At 47.8% G+C, this 14,979-nt stretch overlaps 1 protein-coding gene across 1 annotated transcript in view; it reads left to right on the forward strand.

Annotated features, from left to right (window-relative positions):
* MARCH4 (membrane-associated ring finger (C3HC4) 4, E3 ubiquitin protein ligase) overlaps positions 1-12,747 on the forward strand; it is a 155,375-nt gene extending 142,628 nt beyond the window's left edge. The window contains exon 4 of the mRNA XM_006891915.1: positions 12,338-12,747. Within this exon, the coding sequence (XP_006891977.1) occupies positions 12,338-12,705 (368 nt within the window). The 3' untranslated portion in view covers positions 12,706-12,747. The remainder of the gene's footprint in view (positions 1-12,337) is intronic.
* Positions 12,748-14,979: the final 2,232 nt, after the last annotated feature.

Genomic DNA, 14,979 nt, shown 5'->3' on the forward strand with positions numbered 1-14,979 from the left:
CAACAATGAATGAATGGAAATCCACAATCTCTGTAAATGTTCATTGAAAATAATAATAATAATAGTAATAAAAGTCCTGGTGGCCTGCAGTTCGAGGCCATCAGTGGCTCTGCAGGAGAAGGGTGGGAAATCTCCTCCCCTGCGATTAACTGCCTCTGAAAACCCACTGGAGGGTCAGCAATGAGTCAGCTCTGACTCCATGGTACACAACAACAACAGGAAAATATAAGTCCACGTAATCTTGGAAAATCATTTCACAAAGATGCTTCCAGAAATGAACCCGTCAGTTATACAAATGCAGGGATATATTTTTTTTTTTAAATGCAGGGATATTGAGGCTTCATGACTTCTCCCTTTTACCAAGTCCTACTGAGTTAAGCTCAAAAGAGTCTTGGCGTTCTTCATGGGTTGCTAGCATAGAGCTGCTCACGTGTCTCTGCGGTATGGGTCAAAATGGCTGGGATGGTTCTGGCTGTGGGGCGTGGAGGAAGCAGTGCATGCAACCTGATCAAGGTCACCTAGCTGACAGGGGTCCTGCTAGGAGGAGAACTCAGACAGAAGTCGTCTCTGGGGGATGTCGTCTCCCTTGGTACTGGCAGCGATATCGAAGGAATGAGACAAGAAGATTCACGTTCACCTTCCTTGACTGGTATAGGCATCCTCTGTCCTTGGAGTCTTTCTATCTGGAAGACTCAGCCAGACTGGGACTCAACTCAGTCAAGTCCAGGAGAGTCTCAACAAGCAGAGAACTGGATCCACATCTTGCCACCTTCCCTGGGCCTCAGTGAAGGTCTCAGAAATATGGCCTGGCCAGACTTGCGAAAAGCACAAAGCTTCACCCTTGGGGAATATTTGATACGTGATGCCATTGACAATCTGACATCTCCTAATGTCACCTGAGCCCACTGAAAATAGCTATTTCCCACACTTTGTTGATGTGCTCTTTAATGAGGGTTCTTAAAAAGCTGAGTTTTAGAAGGGTAGGGCCTGGGATATGAGTGTGTGGCACTGTGAGGCTTCAGAGGAAGCCATTCATTCTCACCCCCCAGCTGCCTGACAGTGGGAGATCCTGCAAGGGGCATAATCCTACTGGCATTAGCAGAGGCTTTTGGTGGTGGGCGAGCAGGCATAGATGTGGAGGATCGTTTCCACATCTGTTGAATCAGCTGATCCCTAGAGCCCCTTTAAGCTCTGTCGTGTTAGTCACCAATAAACAATGACTCAGGCTGAGAATTAGGAAGGAAGAGAGATGGGAGGTGGATAAACAGGTGCTTGCAGTCTAGGATGAGGTGGACAATGGAAAAAGGAGAGAGAGAGATGAGCGGGAGTTTTCAGTCTCCTGTAATTCCTGCTCCGCTAACATCAACACTCAGTGGAGGCTCGACCCAGTGCCACGCGTTGCCTTGCTTGGCTTCGTCTGAGATCACAGCAACCCGATAAGGAAGAAGGAGTCAGGTCCAAGTTTGTGATGAGGAAACAGGATCAGAAAGAAGATGTAACTAATCCAAAGTGACAGAGCTAGTGTGTGGCACAAACAGAATATTCAATATATGTGTGTGAATGAGTTGATTCTCAGTTGTGGGACTTGAAAGACTTTGGGTTCAGGACAACAAATATCCATCTGTTCCATGGCCTTGGCTCCTCTGAATGGTGTGTAAATACACTTGGTTTGTTACTAAAAGGCTGGTGATTTGAATCCACCCAGATGCGTCTCAGAAGAGCGGTTTGGCGATCTACTTCTGGAAATTGCCCTCTGACTCACATGGATAGGAGCACCAGGAGTCTAAATTCACAGGATAGCACCTGGTTCTCTCACCTGACATTTTTATGGCTGCCCTAAAACTTCTCTTAGTTCTTACCTCAGTGAAAATTGTGGGGTGGAGGGATGTCTATGAGGCAAAGGGAGCTCTGGTGGCCTAGTGGTAAGAAGATGTGCTGCCAACCTGACAGTACGTGGTTTGAATCCACCCGCTGCTGCGAGGGAGAAGGATGGGCAATCGCCTCCCATGTGATTTCCTGCCTCTGAAAACCAGTTCTGACTGGACGGTACTCACCAGCAGTAACACGAGGCAGGGAGCAGGGTGAGGACCATGCTACTCACATGTGGTCCACAGACAGGCAGCTTCAGATCACCTGAGAGCTCAGAGGGCCTCCCTAAGCCTCACCCACGTGTGCTGAGTCACGGCCTCTGAGGGTGGGGTCCAGGAAGCTGCTGTAAGGAGTCTGGGGTACACTAAAGTCCGAGAAACACTGTTCTAGAGTTGGCAGCATTTTGTACTTCTGAAACTAGGGTGCTGGGAGGAGATGAGAAGTGGGACGAGGGGGTGCCGGCATCACTGAGGATCCCCGAGCCCTCTACAGATTGCTCAGCCTTGATTTGTTAACTCCAGAAATGGTGGGAACGAGGGGGGCTTTTTTATTACATCTTTACCCACTGGGCCACCAGAATGCCCTTTTTTTATTACATTTTTGATACTCAGAGAAACACATAATAGGTACTCAGGTCACACTTGGTGTTATGTACCAAGGAGTCAGAACCAACTCATAGCTGACCTTCCAGTGGTTTGTTTGGGGGTTGTTTTCGGATTGAGGCTCAATGTCAAGAAGACAAAGATTCTCACCAATGGACCAATTGGCAGCATCAGGATAGATGGTGAAGAGATTGAGATTGTACACAGCTTAAGTTTACTTGGCTCCATAGTCAACAGTCTTGGCACCAGCAGCCAGGAAATTAAAAGGTGCATTGCCATGGGAAAGTCTGCTGTTAGGGACCTCTCCAAAGTACTGAAGAGCAGTGGTATCTCTCTGGAGACTAAGGTGCATCTGATACAGGCCATGGTCTTCGCAATCACTTGTTATGCATCAGAGAGTTGGACAATGACTAAGGAGGATAGAAGGAGAATTGATGCCTTTGAGCTGTGGTGCTGGAGAAGAGTATTGAGAATACAATGGACTGCTAGGAAAACAAACAGATTTGTCCTGGAAAGGGTTAAACCGGGTGGCTCCTTGGAGGCAAGGATTCTGAGGCTCCAACTAACATACTTTGGACATGTTGTGAGGAGAGACCGGTCCTTAGAGAGGGACATCATGCTTGGGAGGGTGGAGGGACAGCGCAGGAGAGGAAGGCCCTCTATGAGGTGGATTGATTCAGTGACTGGGATAATTGGGATGGGAGTGTTGGAGTCAGTGCGAATGGCACAGGACAGAGTGGAGTTTAGGGCTGTTGTACATAGGGTCGCTATGAGTCACAAGCGACTCGATGGCACATAACAACAACAACAACAACATATATTTGGAGTCAAGGATTCTGAGGCTTCGTCTGACATACTTTGGACATGTTGCCAGGAGGGACCAGTCCTTGGAGCAGGACGTCATGCTTGGGAGGGTGGAGGGACAGCGCAGGAGGGGAAGACCCTCTATGAGGTGGATTGATTCAGTGACTGGGGTAATCGGGATGGGTGTGTCAGAGGCAGTGCGATTGCACAGGACAGAGCAGAGTTTAGGGCTGTTGTACATAGGGTCGCTATGAGTTGCAAGCAACTCAATGGCACATAACAACACAACAATAACAACATATATTTTTTTAGTTCTTTTAATTCAAAAGAGTCTCTAATAGGATAATTCTTTTTTTTTTATTTTTAAGTAAAGAAAATTTTTATCATATTCTGCTTCTCGTTGAAATGCTTTTAAAGTTTTCCAAAGATTCCAACACAGGATGTAATAATGAGTTATATAACATTTGTATATTTGTAACAAAGTATGAAACATAAAGTTTTACAAATATTATATGTATTTCAAACAAATCTACACTACATGAGTTATCTTTTTTATTTTATTATTTCCATTCATTCAGTGTTACACACTTTCTTCCCTGCCCACCACTCCATCCCCAGTTCGCTTTTCTCTTTGACAAGTAAAAAATAAATAAATAAATAAAAATTTAAAAATAAAAGAAAAATATCTTTGTTATAATGGGTTTGTAGAGGCAGTAAAGTACACAGGAGATTGTCTGTCTTTCTCACTTGGAGCAGTTGGTGGATTCGAACCACGTACCTTTGGATGACAGTGCATCTCCTTACCACTAAGCCAGTGGGACACACTAGCTCACTTGAATGAAATGGAATCTCATTGCTGTGGCCAGGCAAGCTCCAGTGACCAAAAGCCAGCAGTGGAGCATTGCGACCTCACCGCAGAGGGAACTCCTGACAGTGCTGCGGTGAGCTTGCTGCAGGGACTGTCCTGGGAGGCTGGCCCATTCATTGACCACCCTTCCCTCCCATCTTCTCACATGACAAATGGCTGTTACGGCTGGACGGCAGAGAAAGGTGTGACAGATGAAAGGTTTGGCAACCTAGGAAGTCTACAGCTACGTTAGGAAGTTGTTGTTGTTGAATAGGAACCGACCCAGAGCTGAAAACCAGAGAGTTTTGAGAGGCAGTTAATTCATGGGAGGAGACGGACCATCTTTCTCCTGTGGAGCAGCGGGTGCATTCAAACTGCATACCTTGGGGCTGCCAGTGCAGTTCCTTCCCACTAAGCCACCAGAGCCCCCTGGGTGAGGCAGAGGAGCCCCGGACTCGGAGATACATCAGAAAAGCACAAGCGGCGACTCTTGTGGAAGTGTGGCACCCCACTGAACACTTGTTGCGCTGCCCTCAGCTGTACCCTCTTCCCGGCACCCTCACACACAGAAGCAAAAGGCTGCCTGGTCCTGTACCATCCCCTGCATCACCCGGAAATCCATAAGAGTTCCACCACTCGATTACCAGAGTAGATCTCCAGGCCTTTCTTCCTAGTCCATTCTGGTCCAGAAGCGCCACTAAAACCTGCTCAGCATCCTAGCAACGTGCAGGCCTCCCCTGACAGACTGCTGGTAGCTGTGCCGAGGTACATTGTCCAAGACTCAACCAAGGGCTCCCACCCGGGAAGAAAGAGTCTACCGTTGAGTCCCCAACACCTCATTAGGTGGCTACTGAATAAACAGTTAAATACAAAAGTCCAGAAAAAGACTCAATCACTATCCATTGAATTCATTTAACTAACTTCTCACTTTCTTCTTCTACTGCTTCCCTGTCCACCTTTACCAACCACCTCACCAGTCTCTTCAAACCTTGCCCACTTTTCCTCTTGCTGTCAGATGAGTCCTTCTCATCCTTCCCCGCCTTTTATTCTTATTCCGTCCAAGGAACCAGTCCACAACTTGCAGAGCAGGGTAGGTGCAGGGCTCTGGCGAGTGTAGATATGAATGAGGGATTCTGTTTGTGAATTTCCCACTTTTGCTAAACAAGCACTATCTAGAAAAGCAGTTGCTCCCTCTTCTTGTTCAAGTCACCTAGCCATTAAAATGGTTTAATTACTTCCTGGACACTAGACGGTTAGGTAATTAGAAGGTAGTGTTCAGACCAAAATTTTAAGCCACCCTCCTCAATCAGGATAACATTGTGTGATCAGGAAGTTAATTAAGAATCAAGTGTAGTGAAACTTCCTAGGAAAAGTCCAGAGCTTCCAAAGGACAGATGGAGACCTTTGGAGGCAAGGATTTTGAAACGTCCTCTCACATAATTTGCCAGGAGGGACCAGTCCTTGGAGAAGGACATAATGTTTGGAAAAGCAGAAAGGTCAGCTAAGAAAAGGAAGACCCTGAATAAGACGGGTTGGCCCAGTTACTGTGGCAATGGGGACAGGTATGTCAGAGACCTTGAGATTTTTTTTTTCTTTCTATAATTATATTTTATTAATTTTCATAAACATTTACAGAGATTTTGGGCTTCCACTCATTCATTGTTGCACTATTCTCTCTACCCTCCTCCCAGTTTGTTCTTGTCCAAATGCCACAGTGCTTGTCAAAGCCAGTTCTGATTAATCTTCTTTGTCAGTGTATCCTTTGCCATTCCCTATCACTCCTCCCTGAGAGAGACTTCACCCTGAGACCTTGAGATTGACTCAGGATAGGGCAAAGGGCAGAAGTCTTGTTCATAAGGTCATTATCATTGTAGCTGACTTGATGACACAACAACAAGAGAATGTGGGCAATGAAATGAAGGTAGCTCTGGTGGCCTAGTGGTAAGGAGTTGTGCTGACAACCCAAAGGCACTTGGTTCAAGTTCACTAGCTGCTCCATGGGAGAAAGATGAACAATTTCCTCCTGTATGAGTTGCTGTCTCTGGAAACCCACTGGGGGCTCACCCAGGGGCCAGTTTCAACCTGACAGTAACTAACAACAACAACCACAATATAAGAAGTCTTGCCCAGAATCCGTTGGGCTGGAGAAGGATCCAGAGGTGGTCTTGAGGAGATTATCAAGCCCCTAAAATGATACTTTGCATGTTTGGTTTTCCCCCCAGAGATGGTTCTGAGCTTTCTTGGATTCTCAACGGGATCTGTGACCTAAACAGGATTAGCAACGGGTGGGCTGCAGGGTAACTCTCTCTCCTTCATGGAATCCTTGAAGGCTAGTTAAGCAAAGTGCAATTTTAGGAAATGTTGGGATAAAACAGGGAAAAGTGGCAGTGAGTGTTCCTCCTGTCACCTGGTGTGCTGGCAATCGAGGAGGCTTTGGGGAGTCCCATTCCGTCCCTGCATTTTCTGTGGAGGAGGCTGGAGTGACTCACTATGTGCTGCCCTGAGTCAGCTCCTCCCATCAGGGGTGAGACCAGACCTTGACTCTCTGTTGCCTTAGGATAAACGGAGCCTCTTGTCCCTTAATCATCTCGCTCCCTCCCCTAAGTCCAAGCCTCTCAGACAACCGTCATCCGTGAGCCTCGTCCCTTTCCTGCTCTGTTCACCCCTTAACCTAATGCCATCTCCCAGCCTTCCCACCTTGCTCTCTGGAAGTCACAGCCCAGCATTAGCAACGTCAAGTATCTTTTTTCATCTTTTCCCTTTAATAGAAACATGATGGTTTCTTGAGGAGTCTGTTTCCGCAGATCATGACTTCTTCCTCCCTACACTGAAGTGCCTGAGGGGAGGGAGGGTTCATGTCTTCCTCGCTGACCAACAACACCTCCAAAGTGCCTCACTTCAGAACTTCTGGCCCCTTTGAAACGCGTCCTTCATATTTTACTGCCCTTTCCCTTCAGAACACTGTTGTCGACTTCTCTCCTGCAAACTCCCGCCTTCCTGGCTGCACCTGGTTCGTACACTCCCTCTCCACCATTTCTGCCACCAGCATCTACGTACACCAGCAGTTCTCAACACTTTGGAAGGTTGGGGCCTTCTGTTTATTTTCTAATGTTACTGTGTCCGGTATTTATTTGACATTTATATTGTTTTGTTATAGATGACTTCTTTGTTTTTCTTTATGTTAGAGCATTTTGTTATGATTTTAAAAGGAAAACATAAGAGCCTCTATCATCACAAGAGTTTTATTTCATCATGAGATAAAAGGATATGAAATTTTTTGTTATAAAAAGAGGTTATTTGATCTGACAGCACTGAAAACAGTTGATGTAGATCATCTGTTCAGCTCGCTGGCTTCTCCATTATTCCAAAAATCTTTCTCGTCAGCCAACCTCAGCCCTTAACTCAGTCATCCTTCAGACTTCTTCATGACTTATAATGGTGGTGGTGGTTGTTGTTGTTAAGTGCCATCAAGTTGCAGGCGACTCACAGTGACCCTATGAAGGAGAGTCCTCGACGCTTGGGTGTCTTTCATCCTCTCTCCAGGTTCATAGGGTTTTCAGAGGCAAACTACTATGGAAGTGGATGCCACTCCTCCTTCCAAGCTTGTTTTAATCGGGGAGCTCCACCCCACTCTCTGTCCGCATTGGGTAGCCAACCATTAACACATTTGACACACCGGTGTCACGGTGTTCAGCCTCACAGCAACCAAAAGTGACCAAGGTACTGCAACTTGTACACCAGGGCTATATGACCTAGAGGAATGTCTGAACAAGAACAATGAAAGACAGGCCCAAGGGCCGCGGATTAGAAGTCACTCACCTTCAGCTTGGTAGCATCGCTTTCTGTCCACTGGGCCAGCTGATCTCTCTCTCTCTGTACCACTTCCAAAATTCTTAATACACTTCATCATCCGTCGTTCATTTTAAATTGTGATTCAGGTAGAAGTTTACAGAATAAATTGGTTTCCCATTCAATAAGTCATACACAGTTATCACTCTCTGCGCTTAGAGTTCACTGACTCCAGCTTCTGACTCCAGCCCATGGAAAGGGTTCTCTTCTGATGACTCCACCCTAAGTCAGTTCTCATGTAAATTGAATACCTCTTTTGTTTTTCTTGCCTTTTATTATTAACATCTTTACAAATCTGGTCTTTGAATATCTGCAGGTGATTATCTTAGAATGATCATACCAGCAAACTACATGCTGTAACGCTGTATGTAGAGCATATTAGTACAGATTACTAAAGAAACAAAACACATATTGTTCATCATAACTCAACTCTATCATGCGACAAGGACTCCCTGTATTCACACTCCAAGCAGTTGGTGTGATGTGAGGAAGTGACTGAGGAATGCAGGTGGTTTCTAGAACTCTCTTGATGTTTCCCAGATCAGTTTTCATTATTTATTATAAATTTTGTGTACTCACGTGCTTCCCACTCAGCTTAGGCTCTCTGGATCAACATGATAACCACTCTCTTATAAGCAAACATAATTCTCATGTCCATTTGTCTGGAAGAACAATTTCCCTAAGCCCAAGCAGTTGAAGGTGAAGAGAGAAGGATATTACATAATCAAGGACTAGACTTACTTTAAATTTATGACTATAAATCTCAATTAGGCACTCAAGCTGGTCAGGTCCTTCTGCCACAGATACCTAGGAACTCACATTCTCACTTTCCAACCTAATTTCCCTCATCTTCTCCTCTTTCCGTAAATCTTCAGTAACTCCTCTTTTATCCACTCTATCTTATCAGAGGACTTCATGGAAGTAAAAGGTAGATTTGGATGAGAATGACTTCATTTTACCACTGCCATGTTAATTTTTTTTTCCTTGTTGGGTACCATTGAATCTGATCTGACTGACACAGGAGGAGATTGCCTCTCCTTCTCCAGCAAAGCATCTGGTGGATTTGAACTGCTCACCTTTGGGATTGCAGTGCCCTAATACCATTTCAGCATACCAAAGGGTTCTTCTCATTTCACTTGAGCTGACTTCTCAACAGCACTGGAGGCATTTATCACATTTTTCTTCTTGAAAAGCTTCCTTGTTCAGACTTTTTGGTTTTCGCACTTACTGGTCTTGCTTTGACCCCACTCATTTCTTCTTCAGATCACCCTTTGCTGGCTCCATGTCCACCTGCATTCACCCTAAACGTATAAACATCAGACAGCTCTGGGTTGGTCACCGATTTTCTCTCTCCACCTTCTCTCCCCCACAGATCCAGGGCGTTTCCAAAGCTCCAAGTTCCACTTCTACATTAGCCACACCTACTTCTAGGCCAGACTTCTTAAAATTTACCTTCACTGCCTTATGTTTCTGGTTCATTTTTTTTGTTTTTTGTTTGTTTGTTTGTTGTTGTTTTATTCTTCAGCTAAGAAAGCAGAAGAGATGATTTATTGCGCACTTGACATCCAACCCCAACTAAGCAGAGTCAGTCCAGAATATCACTGGTCCAGGGCAACAGATCAGAAGGGCCTGGTTTTGAAGGAGGAAAGTGGGCCTCTCTGAGAGGTTCATGGCGATTGAATGGTGATGGATGTTCTAGATCTCTTGAGTCAGAAGTTCTAGACGAGCATGGAGTCCAATTGGTATCAGCGTTCCCAGCCTGTGGTGTTCTCTACTCCTGCCGCGGTGGTGTCTGCAGGTGCACACGCTCACGTCTTCTTGGACCTCGGCCTCATCTCTCTTCTTTTATGCTTCAGCCTGCACGTTTGCTTTTTCCTCCACTTGGCCCTCGGGGTTCAGAGGTCTCAAACAAGATGGCACTGAAGTAGAAAGAGATATTTGGATTTTTTTATCATTGAGTAGAAACTAGGGGGTTTGGTTCTGTTGTTCATGAGGTCGTTATGAATCATACACAACTCAACTGCACCTAACAGCAACGGTCTCACAGCTAACACTCCACCATGTGCATGTGACTCTAAATCACGTGGGAAAAAATGATTTGAATTGCCGTGGAGGTGAGGGCATTGAAGCAGCAGCACAACTCCCTGGGGATCATGTGACCAGACGAGTTGTTGTTGTAGTTGTTATGAGCCATCGAGTAGGAACTGACTTATAGTTGACCTTCCAGCTGCTTGTCAGGGGCTATAGTTCCATGGGAAGGGATTGCTCATCTTTTTCCCAACGAGTAGCTGGTGGATTCCAACCTCACACTTTTGGGTTGGCAGCGCAAGTCCTTACCCACTAGGCCATCAGAATGCGTAGCAGCCATATGGAATGAATACCATCTCTGCTACTACCACCACTTTACCTAACCCCCACTGTCTATGCTCTTGCCCTTTACATCTTGGTAAATGAACTCTTATTCATCCAACTGCTGAGGCTAAATGCTTCAGAACTGTCCACATTTTTCTCTTCACTAACATCTCATCTCTCAACAAGCTTTGTGCAGTGTAGTTCCTGCCTAAACATTTACTATTCCCACCACTCTATGTCTAGTCTAGCCCACCCCTCACCACTGACGTCCCTGGTTAATGTTACTGTTCATGACTGCTAATCCAAACGCTGAAGGTTTCAGTTCACCCAGAGCCATGCTGGAAAAAGAGAAATCTCTGAAAAGTTACTGTAGTTGTGTACCATCAAGTCAGAACCGACTCGTAGCTGATCCTCCGCTGGGTTTTCAGAGGCAGTTCATTGCATGCAAGGAGACTGCTTATCGTTTCTGCCTGGAACAGCTGGTAGATTTGAACTGTGTGCCTTCAAGTTGGCAGGGTAGCACCTTAACACTAGGCCACCAGAGTAGTCACTGAAAACCCTATGGGGCAAAATTCCACTCAGACACATAGTGTCTCCATGATTCGACCTGGCAGCCCCTGATACCTGGGAGACGTCTGTCCTTCCAAAAGGAATTCCTACAGACCGTCCGCCTTCACTCTCAGTTCCTGCTCTTGCTCCTTTGCAGATTACTGCTTCTACAGAGTGAATTTCCTGAGGGGTAAATAAGATCACATCAGCTCCTCTATTAAAAGCCAGGATGTTCAGGATAAAAGACAAATTCCTTACTGTGGTTCCAAAGTGCTGACACAGCCTGGTCACCACCCACCATGCCCCTCACTTTGGCTCCCCTGACCTTCTCTGACTCTTAATTCGCTCCTTATAACCTTAGAATCTGCAGTCCTTTGCCCCCACATGTGCTGTTCTTTTCCAAAAAAATAGTTCTCCGTGGGATATCGCAGCACCTGCAGTGGTTATCACTTGCTTGTTGCCCCTGTCATGGTGTGTTTCCGACTCCACCATCCCCCTGGCCCTGATCAGTGTAACTGAACCAAGGTGGTTTTTCTCAGGACTGTTTGCACCTCAGTAGCACTGGATACTGGACAGAGTTAACAGGCTGAGTTTCAGATATCATTCGGCAACCATTGAACAACCGTCAAACGTGCAGTTTCTTTTCTGATGCCTTTGAAACTTGTTCACTCATGTTTGCCCCGGATATGTGGAATCAGCGTCTGCATTTTAACACAATCTTAAGTTTAAGAATCACCTGGGGATCTCTACCAATCACTTAAGGAATCTTTTTACAGTGCAGATCCTAATTCCCTTTAACAGCAGATATGCAAATTCTCAGCAGGTGGTTCAATTGGAATGAACCAATGCCCTGCTTGGCAATCACAGAACTCAGTCAGCGTCTTCGAAGTAGTGGGTGCCATGGATATGTGGCCGAGGACGGACAAGATATTGACATTGTGTCTCAAAAGATGAATTTACAATTTTGCCACATTAGAAGTGGGGAGGGCGGCGTAGGAGGGTAAAGGTGTTGAGTGTTGACGGTAAACTGTTTCCTGAATGGAGAATGATATATATTCCTCCACATTCTACCTCCTAAAGACTGGTTGAGCCTAGGAATCTAAAGATGGTCAGGGAGCTCTGGTGGCCTAGTGGCAAGAAGCTGCTCTGCAATCCCAGAGGCATGTGGTTCGAATCCACCAGATGCTCTGCTGGAGAAGGAGGGGCAGTCTCCTCCTGTACCAGTCAGATCTGATTTGACGGTACACACACACACACACACACACACACACACACACACACACACAAATATGGTCAGTTTATGGCTAAGGGCTGAAAGGTGGGTTTGAAAAGAACAAATCAGCCACCATTAAAAGCCCACCTTACCGAGGTGTCTGGCTCCGGACGTAAAGGGAGGCAAGGCCTTCCTTCCCCAGCAGTGATGCCTTTTCTTACTTAGTTTTTCTCTTCTTCCCCTGATGCTCAGGCCTCATCATCCACGAGGGACCCTCTGTGTACCGCATTTTTAAACGGTGGCAGGCTGTCAACCAGCAGTGGAAAGTGCTGAACTATGACAAGGCAAAGGACCTGGAGGATCAAAAGGCCGGCGGCAGGCCCAACCCCCGGACCTCCTCGTCCACACAGGCCAATGTTCCCTCAGAGGAGGAGGCGGCGGTGGGCACCCCCGCCCCTGAGGAAGGCCCCGCCCGGGCTGCCAGCCACCCCTCAGGCCCCGTGTCCGATCACCACTGTGCTTACACCATCCTGCACCTCTTGAGTCACCTGAGAACTCATGAACAGCGGAGCCCCCCGGGGGGCAGCCGAGAGCTCGTCATGAGGGTCACGACAGTGTGAGGAGGAGAAGAAGGAAGGCCTTAACCACGTGCGCGAGGGACCTGGGCCCAGGGAAGGGCCAGGGCACACCTGGCAAAGGAGCAAGCGTTGGGGAGGCTGGGTGGCACCCCAAGGGCCAGGGCAGGAGAGCAGGCAGGAGCCCTGAGGCAGGATTGGAGCCGGAGCGAGGCTGCCCCTGGGCGCGGTTGAGGCTTCTCGGTCAATACCATCCTCAGACAAGAGCAGCCCAAACCAAGAGCAAGTCAGCAGCAGAGTGCAATCCTGACTAGATGGCAAAGCTCAACGAAAGCCGCCCAGGCACGCAAAACAGAACCCCCGGGAGAAGCAGCAGTGGGGTGGGCAGGACCAGGGTGGCTGGGGCTTGTGGGGGCGGTGGTGGGAGAGCTGCAGAAGGGACAAGGTGTGCAGCCTTCTCTGACCTCAGCTTTGGGTTTGGTGGGCTTTCTCCCAGGTTGTGTCCCACGCGGGCAGTGGGGCCGGAGGGGTCGGGCTGGGTGGGAACTGGTGGAGATACTTAAAGCTCTGGCACCTCTGTTCTCCCCTGGGTGGGCAGGGCTTGCTGACTTGAGTGGCTTGAGAGTCTCGGGGTGAGGGTGCAGGGAGGGAGACGTTGATGTGAGCTGCCTGAGGTGGGGGCATTTTTCCTCGCCCCTAAACCTCCCAGGTGGAAACCTCCCATTTTAGATGTGTTTGAGGGCTAAGGTTTGAAGATGAGTATCTTTGTATGCCCCTGTCGCTTTGTTTTATGGTGATTTGACTCAAAGATGTTTACAGGAACCACACTCTCTCTCTCTCTCTCTCTCTCTCTCTCTCTCTCACACACACACACACACACACACACACACACACACACACCACGCACAACTAGAGAAAAGTACAGATTCCCGTGGGTATCGCATTGCAAGCACAGTCCTCCAGCTGTGGCTGAGACCTCCAAGCTGTCAGGCCAGGAGTGACTTTTCCCAAGCACCCAACTCCACCAGGGCCAGGATGCACTCGGTGTCATGCTTCCCTCTGCCTGGGCACATGCCCAGCCCTACCTCCAGCAGGGCACCTCCCACCCAGGGTCCCCTGGGTGAGCTACCGCACTGACTGGGAGGGAACCGGGCAGATGGGCGCCAGGGCGTGGAGAAGATCTGAGAGTTCTGGCTGCTCGAGTCCCACCCGGGGAGGCGGGACAGCCCTTCAGCTAAGGGTGGCGTGGGCCTTCCGAGCAGCCGGGCCAGCCCAGGGAGCGGTGTCCCTCATGCCCACCTGCTGATCCCGGGGACCCTGCCAGGAAAGGCACTGGGTGGCACCTGAGGAGTTTCTTGATGTCATTGCACAATGGCCGTGTCATCTGTGGGTGTTAAAGGGACACTGTCGAGTACTTTTTTAAACTAGTTTTTAGGGTTTTTTTAAAACTCTCTGTTGTTTGTAATATTCTCTGGAAAGCTTGAAAATAAAATTTCTTTCCCTACCACTTGTGTCCCTTTTCCACGCATGAGTCTCCCCTTCCTCTCCTCTTCTGTGGGTAAGCTGGCCTTCCCTCTCTTGGACCTGCTTGGTCTAAGTTCTCCTCCAGAGCAAGGGTGAGGATGTGCATTGCCTTCTCTGAGAATGCAGATGGAGAGGGCCCTGGAGCTTGAGCAAAGGATAAGCAGGGCTGTTCTCTTCAAGGACGGGGAGGCCGCAGAGGCCCAGGGAGCATGGCTGTCTGTGTGCGTGTACGCAAGTGCGTGCCTTTGTGTGCCTCTGTGCATGTGTGTGTCTGAGCCTGCGGTGAAGCGCTGAGACTCCTCAGTCCCCTTGGCTTTCTAGCAGATGGATGCCTTCAAATAATGGGAACAACTTCCAAACCCTCCCAGGTTTCTGCCTCAGAATTCTAGGAACAGGTCATGACTGCTGAAAAGGAATCTGAAGAGCGGCCACGCCATCTGATCCTTGCACAGAAGCTGGAGAGCCACAGCAGAAGGAGGTTTCGGACCTCTTAGGGAAGCGCTTGGCAATGTCTCTCTTGATATCAGAAAACGGTACCAGGGCAGAGCTCCAGAGGGGGGCTGGCGAATGCTACAAGACAGCAACAAGAGCTTTCCTCCTTTAACTTGACCTCCTTCAAAGGGTGGGCAGGCAGGCGGGCTGGGACTGTCATTGATGGAATGAACAGGCTTGGGAAGCTCCCTACCCTGATAAAATTCACAATCCCTTGGGCCGGAAAGGACATTAATTTCTGAGAAATGAAAGGAAACATACAAAGAAAGCCTACCGACAAGCAAAAAATCAACTAATAGTAAT

Source organism: Elephantulus edwardii, unplaced genomic scaffold, assembly GCF_000299155.1.
Source record: "Elephantulus edwardii isolate Elephantulus edwardi_28Jun2011 unplaced genomic scaffold, EleEdw1.0 scaffold00106, whole genome shotgun sequence".
In the NCBI taxonomy this organism is placed as follows: Eukaryota; Metazoa; Chordata; class Mammalia; order Macroscelidea; family Macroscelididae; genus Elephantulus; species Elephantulus edwardii.